The sequence below is a fragment of the Haemaphysalis longicornis genome, unplaced genomic scaffold, assembly GCF_048455015.1.
Source record: "Haemaphysalis longicornis isolate Haplotype H1 unplaced genomic scaffold, Haemaphysalis longicornis Haplotype H1 scaffold_10, whole genome shotgun sequence".
In the NCBI taxonomy this organism is placed as follows: Eukaryota; Metazoa; Arthropoda; class Arachnida; order Ixodida; family Ixodidae; genus Haemaphysalis; species Haemaphysalis longicornis.
This window is the reverse complement of record NW_027526204.1, coordinates 125758369-125770735: the sequence shown is the minus strand read 5'-3', so window position 1 is coordinate 125770735 and position 12367 is coordinate 125758369. Positions and strand designations below refer to the sequence as shown.

Below are 12367 nucleotides of genomic sequence, written 5' to 3'. Positions count from 1 at the left end.
ATCAGCGACAAATTTGAAAAACAACTCCTGTTGAAAGTTAACTCGTAACACTGTATCACAATAGTCACAGTAAGCCTCACAGCCTTTACGCAAGCCTCCAGCATTCTATCTACCATGCAAGCCACTTTGTTGTAGTTTGGGTGAAGTTGGCATTGTCTTACGGCAATAAAATTTTGAAGGAAAGTAACGCTAAAGCAATGGATTACATTTCTGTAATTGCTCACTTACTTTTACGGGGCTGTAATTGACTAGTTTAATAATAAAATTTTACAGAAGTAATTGTAATTGTAATCGGTTACTTATTCTCCGTAACGTTTACCAGTCTGGATGAACCCACCGAATCTGACAACAATCCACAATCGCCCGCATGCTACTTCTGCTGGCGGTAGTTTGAAGTTCCAGTTAATATTTCACCCTGCTCTTCGTGCCAGACAAGCTCCGAGCAACGTAAGTCTGGCGCGAAGGGCATGAAGTATTTTCCAGGCATCTACAACGGTTTCAACTGCAATGACCTCTAAATGCTGCCAAACCGATGGAAGTCCCCGTGTAACAGCGTACGCGAGCGTATGGAAGCACAGTGGAGGAGAGTAGCCCACGGCGGCAGAGGAGGCTGGCGCGCGTCACGTGACACTGCGCCGTGTGACGTCATGCTCCCTCCTGGACAGAGCTGACAGCTTATTTCTGCCGGGCCTCCATGCTGCCGTGTTTCTCGGCATTTGCGTCGGTGGCACGCCATTTCCAAACTTTTCGCCTCCGCCCGTCGACTGAGCTGCAGAAGAACTGCACTGACCTGGGAATAGCCGCTCCGTTAGCTTCGAAACGAAGACTGTGGCGATGTCAGAACGAGGATCCTCGTTGCATCGAGTGCGCGGCCTTGTTAACGGTGCGAACTGGCGGGAAACCAAGTTCGCTCAAGCAGTGCCGCCTCACCTTTCGTGCGGGCTGTGCGGCATGATTTCGCGGCCAACGTTTTTGCTGCCCTGTCTTCACACCCTGTGCGAGTCGTGTGTCAGCCACAGCGTGCACGGCGGCAACAACGTCTGTCCGTTCGACGAGGAGCCATTCGCTGTGGGCGACTGTCAGAGGTTCCTGTTGCCGCCAGCTACTGCTGATAAATTGAAGGTTAGTGCCGCCATGTTTTCTCCTACGTTGCCTATCGCCCCCCATTTTCTTGCATTTGTTTTGGAGTTGCTTTTTTTTGAGCGCTCGCTTGAAGCGTAATAACGGGCGTGGCATATTCTGGCTGGGAGAGTTTAGTAGCGTTGAGTGTGCGTGATTAGTTCGGGCAGGTTCTTTCGGAATTAGACGGGCAAACGGGGCAAGGGCGCGGTGGCGGGGAATCAGCGCGCGCGTTCGCGGGGCGCGTACGCCGTCCTCTCCGCTTTATCTGATATGCTTACTCGTCGCTGAGAAAACGTTTTCAAAAGGCAGCGCTCGGCTCTAACTGCCCTGATTGGATTTCCGCTAGCTGCCAGCCGGTGCGACCAGCTCTTTCGCCCTTTCACGCCACAGAGAAAGTTCACGTGGCCACATTATCTGCGCAGAAGTACGGTTTAGGTTGTGCTTCCAGGTATCACAGTGTGTAATGCCTGGCCGTTTGTAGCGGCACCCTTTGTGTGTTGACAACAAATCAGGGCACAATGAGCATGCCTGCTCCAATATCGAACTAAATTCAGAAGGAGAACCTCATTTGAAACTTATTTGAAAAAAAAAATGAGCTGAAGAAGGTGACTTGCAGATTTGTTTTGCTTCTGATGCGTTTCGGGACTGGTAAGCCACAAAATAATTTCCGCTAAACTCCGGTCGTTTTTTGTTCACATGCGTCTTCACACTGGTTGCATCGCATCTAGATTACAGCATACCAAACCAAGTTTTCTCAGTTTAAATAATAATCAAGCATGCTTGATTTAATTGGATTTACAACTAGGAAAATTCCAGGGCACCTAAGCACTCTTTATGATGCAGTGAAGCGGAAAGGATTAGTATTTAGTTGTGGAACGGATATGTTGCTGTTGTGCATGCAGCCATGTGTACGCCGTATGTTGTGTACGCACACCTACAGGTGGTGTAGACGCTTCAGGGTGCTTCGCCGTATACACGGCACCGATGGAATTCGTGGAGCAAGTGGAAGGCAGCGTGTTCATTCTAACCTGGGTAAAGGCGTGACGCCCACACCGGCGCGTGTCCAGTGGTGCGCTTCTATTCACTGATTATCATCATCATCAACCTTTCACGTTTGCGGCGCTTTGTTCCTGCTGCGGCTACTATGGCTGAAAGGCTTGGCCAGTTGCCCTTTTAAAATATACGCTGTTATCGTGAACATGCTTTGCTACCCACCTAATTATTACTTGTGTATTTATCTTGCTCACTTTTTTTAAATGCAGAGCATTTCAGTAACTCACGATGTCACCCGCGTTGGCGTCCGTAATCCGCACCGCACCCCTCCCTACTATATATAAAAAAAGAAATACTATCCGGCGCCAGGTTTCGATCCCTCGACCCTGCGGGCGGAACGCAATGTACATTGTGCTCTAACCACTGCGCCACAAAGCCAACACAGAATTGGAGGCTACGGACGCGCCTTATATCCTTGACTCATTCAAATTACTGCTGACGAGCGCTCTCTCGTCAGCAGTTGCCACAAGTGCAACAGCATTAACGTAACGCAAACTACTTAACGTCGTGCGCCCCCGGAAATGCTCTGAATTTGATCGTGCCCCTCGCGAGGGGGATGTTTCAATGCGTCTTCCTACTGGCCAGTACACTCGTCGCCATCTGTCGGATTTTCGTGTAGTACTGAGTACATGTACCTAAAATGCGTTTGGAAGTAGAAGGTTACAACCCATTGTTTAGGTGCACCCTTAGTCAGCTAGAGCAGTCGAGCGGTGCCTGTCTACGGGTTTCGTGATTGTCCCGTATTCGGAAGGACCCTGGTTCGCATCGTTCCCGGCGCAAAATGTTTTTGATTGAAATTGTTTGTTTTAATTAAGAAGCTTCCTTGAGAAATGCTTCGCCATTTGGAGCCTTCGTGGATTTCTTTTTTATCCTTTGACCAGTCGGTAGGCTATTTGAGTCCCTTAGATGGCGGATGTTGGACAAACATAGTAACTAATGCTTCCGCAATAATAAATATGTGTTGCAGTTTCGAACGCGGTTTGTTTGAGAGTTCATCAAAACGCATGGCGGTGAACGCCCTTGTTTGCTGTACGCGCTGGTACACACAGGTAATGCCCTCTGGGCGTACAGAAAGGAGCTTCTTCTAGGCATAGAACTCCCGCACATTTATTGAAAATCAGACACAGAAAAGCATTCAGCGTCGCCTTTGCCCACACAATTTAGCTAACATGGGTTTCGCTTGCACAAATATTGTCCATTTGTAAATCGGATGGAAGTTGGGCTGGTAATTACATGAATACAATTAACGGCTAATTTTAATATTGTCGGCGCATGGTTATTGCGGTGGATTTTTCTATCTAATAAGTAATATTCGCAAATGTGTTCCAGACTAGCCGGTTATCGATATCATTAATTTGAAGATACTAAAGAACATTCGTATACCATATCGTATACCATATATTCCATATATATATATATATATATATATATATATATATATATATATATATATATATATATATATATATATATATATATATATATATATATATATATATATATGTAAAGGAGATAGCCGACGCCTGGGTAGTCGCTTAGAAAGGGCTTTATTCTCGGTCGAGGCGTGCACACGCAAGAGCCGAGAGCAAGGTTTCGCGAGACCAGGCGCCGAGCGTTCTTCTGCTTCTTCGTCTTCTTACACCTGATTCACCGCATACCCGCATAGGCAGATAGCGCTGCGTTAGTTCTACTTGCTCTGAGGCGTCCGCTCATACTCTTCGTTACAAGATATATATATATGTAAGATCGTAAACAATATATTCCAACAATCCCTAACATCTGGGATGCTATCTGCCAACTGGAAAATAGGGAAAATAAAAAATAATTCACGAAACTGCAAACGCTCGCTCGCCTGACAACGATAAACGATACACCCATATCATTAACTTGAATTCACTGCAAAATTCTTTAGCTTATATTCAGTCCATACAATTGGAATTTCCTCGAGTCGCGCAATTTCTTTTTTCGTAGTCGGCACGGTTCTCGGGAGGAATTTTTGTCTGGCACACAATATTGTGGATTAACCACCGACTTGCACTTTAACATGTACAGCTACCGTCAAACCAACTGCATTTTTCTCGACTTTTCTAAAAAGCCTTTGATTGCGTGCCCCTGTGCCGCATATTCTATAAATTGCCGGCTCTACTACTGGACTCGTTAACATTATCTTTGATTCAGAACTTCATTTATTTCCGACAACAGGACTCTGTTGTTAACAATTTCTCGTCCCTACTTTGTTCTGTTTGTTCGTGTATACCGCAACGGAGCGTCCGCGGGCCCGTGCGCTTTTTAAGATACAACAATGATCTACCCTCTTACATTGCTTCCTGCGTGATGCTTTATGCCAAATATTGTATTATGTACCATCCTATTAAATCCATTATTAAAAGCCAGTTAATTCGTCCAGCAGATATCCTAACTGTATTTGTAACTGGTGTGACAAATGGCCCATTAAATTGAACCACACAAAATACGAGGTCATGTTTTTCAGGCGTAAACATGCAAACTCTGAATTTTCCTATTGCTTGAATGACACTATGCTCTCCCAAACGTCTTCCTAAGACTACCTTGGTGTTCTTCCTACAGCGAATATTTAATGTCCTGTACATCACGCCTATATGCAGCAAAACATCACGTTCACTAGGATACGTACGCCACGACTTGCGAGATTCCCCTACTAACAATCGAAAACTTGCCTATCAAATCTTCATTCTGCCAATATTGGAATTCCCCTCATCGATTTGGTCTAATCGCCAAAGCTACTTAATCATTATAGCGGAAAGGATTCATAACAGAGCAGCCCGCTTCATATCACGTAACTACGGTATCCGCTCAACCATACCACAAATTAAACTCAACCTTGTACTGCCACCTTTATGTAGCCGCCGCAGTGTTTCTCTTCTCTGCCTGTTCCACAAATATATTTTCACTAATTGACAAACCCGGGTTCACCTTGAAATATCTCATTCCTTTTTACGCAGATTAACATAGTTTAGCTTCATGCACTGAGACGGTAAACTACGTAATGCGTTTAATTCATCAGCACTGCCTCGAGCTATTCGTCTTTGGGGTGGCCTCCCTAATAACATTGCCTCCATATCTAATCCCGATACGCTTCGTCGTCACGTGCTGACTCTTTTCACCATGTAAGCATGATCTTGAATTTTCAATGCATTGCCTACTTCTGCGATTAATAGCTATGTTCTCTTTCATTGTTTGAAATGGTATCCCTCTTTCTGCGTTTGAACTCAGCAAGTGTTCTAAGGAGCAGGAGGAGGAATAAACTTTATATATGCGCGCCTTAGGTGCTGCTGTCTGGGCACCCGCCTGGTGGAGGGTTTCCTCTATTCCGGGATACCCTGGCCTGCGCTGGTCACCCGGGCCCTCTCTACCAGGCTACGCTGGGAGGAGAAGTGTTGTAAACTTTCAAATGTCATTCACTTTGTATCTCGATATATGTGATTTCCGTTATAATTCTTGCTGTTGCACTGGTCCTGTCTGAAAATTGTACGCTATCTGTGTAACTTCTCGAATGCCCGCTTACCCAATGCCCTGTTCTGGGGCCTGTGAGGTTTCTATATAATAAAGTTTTCTCCTAACTTTTATTTTAAACAAAGAATGCTTGCAGCAAAGTGAACGTATCTTGTTGGTGCATTGTGGGGGAACAGAAGTGAACGGTAACATACAATGAATCGAACAACATTCGCAGAATGTGATACAAAATTGAACGATTTTCCATTTGGGTATTTCTGGTTCAGCTGTATGGAGCTCATTACTCACGAAATATTTTAATGTCCACTAATGTATGCATGACAACGTGTTCAATGGGCTAGACACGTTTTGCACCTGCCTACTCTTGCTCGATAACGATGGTTGTAACAGGACTAGGCGAAAGAAGTAACTTGAAATGGCCTACAGCGTACATTTGTATTAAAGAATGCAATTGACTGTACATACCCGTTACGCACAGTTAGATCAAAGTCAGTTAACGACTAATAGAAGCAAATACTTCAGCTCTTTCCACAAACACGATGCGAAAAAAGAAACGCGTTTTTCCAAATTTTTATCTAACCAATATGTTTCTTTTCGTCGTGAGTCATCCAGCATTTAAAATATTTGAAATATATAATGTCTGCTGTATTTTAGTTTTTCCAAACTGCCCCGCCAAACAAGATAGAAAGCGTCACTTGGCACTGCACAGCATTATTCATTCATGATACTTTTTAATAAGCAGTGATAAAGGGTTCTAACACAAGATGTCTGTCCACGTGTCCTTTCATGCCCCCTGCATAGCATCACTAAATAAAGGCTTTTAGAGTATCGCACTTTTTCCTCTCATTGTTATATGCTGCCAGGATTTTCAGTGGTCAGTCGGCACCACGTGATATTTGTTTACATATTGGCGCAGCCATTTTGTTTTTGGGCGCCTTTCAATTCTCCCTCTCTCTGCTGCGCGGACGCTAGAGCGGCCGTCACACTCTGCCCGTCAGAACCGGCGGCGGTTTCGTTGGGAGAGATGGCAACACTTCAAGCGAGAAACAAAATGGCCCCCAGACGGTTCTGGGTGCACGAAGTGGCGGTACTGTTAAGCGTAGCTTATTCAGTGACACCACCCCTACAGGAGCGAATGAACGCACGAGAACGGCGATAGTACACCGCGAGCGACGAGCCCTTGTGCAGCGGAAACGAAATACGGAGGCTGATGTCAACATGTGCCGCGCCTGAGCAGTAAGGAAGCGCGGCGGAATTTGCGTTATGGAGCGCGTGTCGCCGTGGAGATCTTTGTGCGAATGTATGCTTACTGACTTCGCAATGAGAAATGGAGCTGGTGAGAGGAAAGAGCGATGACTGCAGAAAGAAAACAGAGTAGGGTAGACGTGGGTGAGCTTGCGCAAGGCGGAACCCTTAGACATCGCTAGAGATGCATAAAGAACCCACTAAAGCAGTCTGCGTAGCAGGGATTAATGCTGAATTTGACCCACATACGCTAAAGACAGTGACGATGCACTCCAACCTCTTCTCAGACTCAATTGAATAAAAGGAGGCGTGCTCGTTCACCTATAACGGAACTGCAGAACATGGCCACACAATTGTTCAATGGCATTCCACGAAAACGTGAATCAGGGAGGTGATTTTTATTACCGCACAACGCTCACTTACTAGCGCAAACCTGTGGAAAATTAATGCTCCTTCGGTGGCTCCTTTTTGTCCCTTTTATTACAGGCTTGCTGCTGGAATGAGGCTCAGGGATGCACCTTCGTCGGAACACTTCAAGAAGTCCTGACCCACTACGAGCAGGAGTGCACATTTCACGCCGCAACATGTCCGCGTTGCAATTGCGCTGTGCTACACCAAGATCTTCCAAGGCACTACAGGGCTGGGTGCCACGGCGTCGAGATTGCGGCTGCGGCCGGAGAACGAATATTAAATCAAGGTGTCGTGGTCAGCGTTCAAGACATCGGAAGCTATGTCGACAGGTTGGAGGCGCTGGTCCGAGACCCCTACCAGGATCGTTTGCTGGCACTTCAGAGCAAAGTAAACGAAGTTTTGGAAGAGGCAAGGAACATAAACACGCGTGTGGAGGCAATCATCAGATATCGCAGCGAAGACAACCTGAGGCTAGCGGAAGTCACACGAGATCTCTGGAATACCCTTAGCCAAGAACTTCGACTTCAAGAACACTCCCGAACAGTCCAGATTTCGGAATGGGTAAACAGTAACGGCATGCGTATTGATGCTATCGCCAGTACTCTTAGTGACAGCGAGAATAGGCTGAGCCGTCTGTTCGAGGAAGTCACACGGCAGCTCTCGGGAAGCTTTTCCCAAACACTTTGGTCTCAACACCGCGAGCTCTCCGCTCTGTTGAACAAAATTTCCAAAATGGATTCGGGGCACCACCGTAAAGCTGAAGCGACCAGCGCAGGCGAGATGCCCTGGAAAATGGAAAAGAGACACATCCTGCGAAAGTTGGAACTGATGGCCACTGACGCGCACGCTTACCTGGAACTGCTCCGCAGAAATTCTGGTTACAGAATGGAAGTGCCAATTGTAGAGTACTTTCCGCTCTTTCCTGATTCTCTTGCAGGAACAAAAGTGGTCCCACCGCTAACTGGAAAACTCGAAAGCGAAGAGGAACGTTATATTGTTTATATTTCACATATTGACGCGGTCGTCAAGTCTGAGATGTTCATAGGCCTGTTTACTCAGTGGTACCGTCGGGACAAGTACTTGCAAATGGCCGCCTACGGATGGAGCAATGCTTTAGCACAGGGGCTAACAATCTGCCTGAAGTGGGGCTCAACACTGCGCGGCTCCTGTTCCCCATCCCCCCAGGCGCACGTGTTTTTACGGCACCCTGACCCCCACAAAAAACAAATCCTTCACCTGACAAAGGTTCTCACGGTTGGCAGGCGCGCCGAACTCTTTGGATTCCAAGAAAAGTTTGTGGTGAAATTGTCAGAACTCCAGCACTTAGGATTACTCAGAGATGGAATTATGGCGTTGGATGTATCGTTTAAAGCATAACGTCGCACTAAGCATAGTTTCATTTTTTCACACACAACACAGCAGAAGTCGCGAAAACAGGTTGACGAGCCATTGTGTAAGCGATTTTTATCTTTTTTGTGTTCGAAGTTCAGTTCCTTAAAGAACCGTGGCCAGCTACGCGTGCGCTAAATACGACTCGGGGCCAGTAGCCTTGGCACTCGTCCTAGCCGTTGTCAGAAAGGTATCATACTTGCGTTCTAGGGAAGAATTACCTAAGTGTAGATCCCTTTTTATTCTACGAGTGCACCCCACTGGAGAGATGACAGCGCTGAAAGAGGTCAATTGAGGTCATTGCTTTTATCGAGTAAATATCGTCAAGTGGAGGAGAAATATTGTGGCATTGAAGGACCAGATTGTGTGTGTTATGTATTCCTTGAATAAAACCCAAGAAGGCCAACAGTCGTTGAATTCTCTCTTTTTCCGATTTTGATGGGCACAAAAATTAATGTCATCGATTATACTCGGGTACAAGTTACTCCGGATGTTACTCCGCGTGGGGCAAGTAGTGCGTGACTGGGAACATTTTGAACAGGGCACGAGCCGTTTCCGTAATTTTTTGGACTCGATATGCCCGTAAACTACTGCAGCGACTACAAAAATTGGAGAAAAGGCAGACCATATCAGTCATTCATGGCAATCTCCTTTAAAAACGCGCGTGCCCGTTGACATCCGGGTGCGTCGCTTCGGCGGAGTGGTACGGTACGGGAGGTATTGCTGCTCTTGACTTGTTCCCGAGTATAGGATATCGCCTGTCGCACGTGTTTTGGTAGGTGTCCTTGTTACAGCTTACGGCTATAAAACAACATTGCCTGGGTGGCATGGCGGGCCCTTGCGGCTACGCAAATCATGTTTTTGTGTAAGAAATGACGACCTACAGTGTCACCGTTTATGAATGTGCAACTCTGCACGAACAAATGCTTCCCATATCCGCTTTAGGTTCGAATAAGGAAGTGTTTTTTTTTTTTAATTCAGGGGTTTGTTCGCACTTTCAATTTGCCACTAAACTCATGGGGCCATCATTACGATATTTAGAATTTATTATTACCGCCACCGGAGTATTCTTGCTTGGCAAAATGTGCAAAAAAAAATGCAGAAATTCAGAGAATTATCTACTAAAGCGTAGCATTTTATGCCGCTTGTCTTGAGTGTGAGTTTTTATAATGTTTTGGTTTTTTTAAAATCCTGTCCGACCAATTATCTCCATTTACGCTAATATAACAATTGGAGGTGGGACATCCGCGAAATCTGCATTATTGTTGAAATGCAGGTCGTTATATGGTTTGACATATTTTTGTTATAATTTTTAAAAAAACTTTTCGGCTAATTATCTCCATTTACGCTATTACAACGACTGAAGGTGGAACTTTTTCGAATCTTCATTATTTCGGAAATTCAGGGCGTTACACGGTTCCTCATTTTCCGGATTTATTTAATATTTTTCTTAATATTTAGTTTTTCGAAATTTCGTTCGACCGATTGTCTCCATTTACGCTATTATAACGATTACAGAGGAAGCTCGCGAAATCTGGATTATTGTGGAAATGCCATGCGTTTTACGTTTTGTTGTTTTCCGTTGTTTTTGAATATTTTTCGTATTTTTGAGTTTCTTAAAATTTCGTCCTACCAATTATCTGCATTTACGTGATTATAGCGAATACATTTGAAACTTTTGCGAAATCTGCATTATTATGGAAATGCAGGGCGTTACACGGTTCGCAATTTTCTGTCATTATTTTATATTTTTCTTATTTTCTTTTGGTTTTTCATTATTTCGTTCGACCAATTCTTTCCATTTAGGCCATTGATTAAATGTGGAACTTTTGCGAAAGCTTCACTTTTGTCGGAATGCCATGCATTAAATGTATACGTTCTGCCGTTTCCAATTATTTCATAATATTTTTCTTTTTTTTAGTTTTTAAAAATTTCTTTGACCAATAATCTTCATTTACGTTATTAGAACTATTACATTTGCAACTTTCCCGAAATTGCGTTATTGTGGGAATGCGCGGCGTCACACTGTTCGCCAGTTATCGTAAATATTTTGTATTTTTCTTATTTTTTAGTTTTCCAATATTTCGTTCGACCACCCGCCGCGGTGGCTCAGTGGCTAAGGCGTTGCGCTGCTGAGCACAAGGTCGCGGGTTCGATTCCCGGCCGCGGCGGCCGCTTTTCTGATGGAGGCGAAAAGCAAAAACGCCCGTGTGTACGAGATTTCGGCGCACGATAAAGATCCCCAGGTGGTCAAAATTAATCCGGAGCCCTCCACTACGGCGCGCCTCATCGCCTGCGTTGCGTCGGCGCGTTAAACCCCACAATCAATCAATCAATCAATATTTCGTTCGACCAATTATCTCCATTTACGTCGCGCGAGCGTCAGCGTCGTTCGGCGTCGACGAGCGTCAGCGCGCGCGCCAAAATGCATGGCGACGCGGGCTGACACTCGGACGACGCCGATATCTACGCTCGCCAGATATCGGCGCGAGCGGCGGAAGCGGCGGAAGCGGCGCTGGTGCCATTTTCCGGTTGTGCCAGTCCGTCTCGCTGTTTTAATGGTGGCCGGCATGCCGAACATCGACGCTGAGGCATTAATAACTGCAGTCGCAGCCCGCCCCGCTCTGTGGCAGGCTAAACACAAAGATAACAAGAACAAACCCCGCAAACAGACGTTGCGGGATGAAGTGGCAGCAGCCGTGGCGTCTGGTGTTGCGGACGGAGGTAAGACACTTGTCACCTGCGCTGCAGCCTGTGCGCATAGTTATTGTAACAAGTCGTCATTGTTTTCGTGTGTTTGTACCGCAGAAACCATGCAGATTAAATGGAAGTCCCTGCGCGACAAATACGGGCGACTGTTCAATCTCGTGCTGGACGCCGAAAGAAGCGTCGAGCGCGCACGCTGGCGCGTGATTTCGCCGGTCCCATGCGGTTACTCGCCCTCTCCTGTGGGACCGCGCGTTGACGCCGAACGACGCTGACGCTCGCGCGGCGCCGAAAATACGCTGCATGTGGTTGGGCCTTTAGAGGTGGAACTTTCGCGATATGTGCGTTATTGTGGAAATGCCACGCATTATACGTTTTCACATTTTCCGTAATTATTTTACATTTTTCTTATTCCTGGGTTTTTCTAAATTTCGTTCGACCAGTTATCTGCATTTATGGTTATTATAATGATAACATTTGCAACCTTCCCGAAACCCACATTATTGTGGAAATGCAGGGCGTCAGGCTTTTCGCCATTTTTCCTATTTTATTTTTTATTATTTTAATTTTTCAGTTTTTCAAAATTTCCTGGTACCAGTTATCTCTATTTACGCTATTATAGCGAGTACAGGTGGAAATTCCGCGATATCTGTATTTTTGTGGAAATGCAGGGCGTTACACGGTCCCGGCTGGGGGGACCTCGGCAAAGAATGCTACGCTTAATTAATGGCTTTCGGTGTTCTTGTTGCCCAGACGCTGGCGGAGCTGAACGAGACCGCACCAGCTCGGAATCACAGCGCCAGCTAATACCTCGTCATGGAGTCCGTCGTACTCGGAGAAGATATCTCTCCCGAAGAAGCCGGGTGGGCCGCCATTCCGCGCCGACAAGCCTCTTTGAAAGCCACACCCCGCGTCCCGTACAACATGACGTCAACTGCACATGACACCG

The 12367-nt window shown here is 45.9% G+C and overlaps 1 protein-coding gene across 1 annotated transcript; it reads left to right on the top strand.

Moving 5' to 3' along the window:
• Window positions 1–654: 654 nt before the first annotated feature.
• On the top strand, window positions 655–9133 carry LOC144159261 (uncharacterized). The gene is made up of 2 exons (XM_077690638.1): window positions 655–1122; window positions 7399–9133. The coding sequence occupies exons 1-2, from the start codon at window positions 835–837 to the stop codon at window positions 8698–8700; spliced, it is 1590 nt and encodes a 529-aa protein (XP_077546764.1). The 5' UTR covers window positions 655–834; the 3' UTR covers window positions 8701–9133.
• Window positions 9134–12367: the final 3234 nt, after the last annotated feature.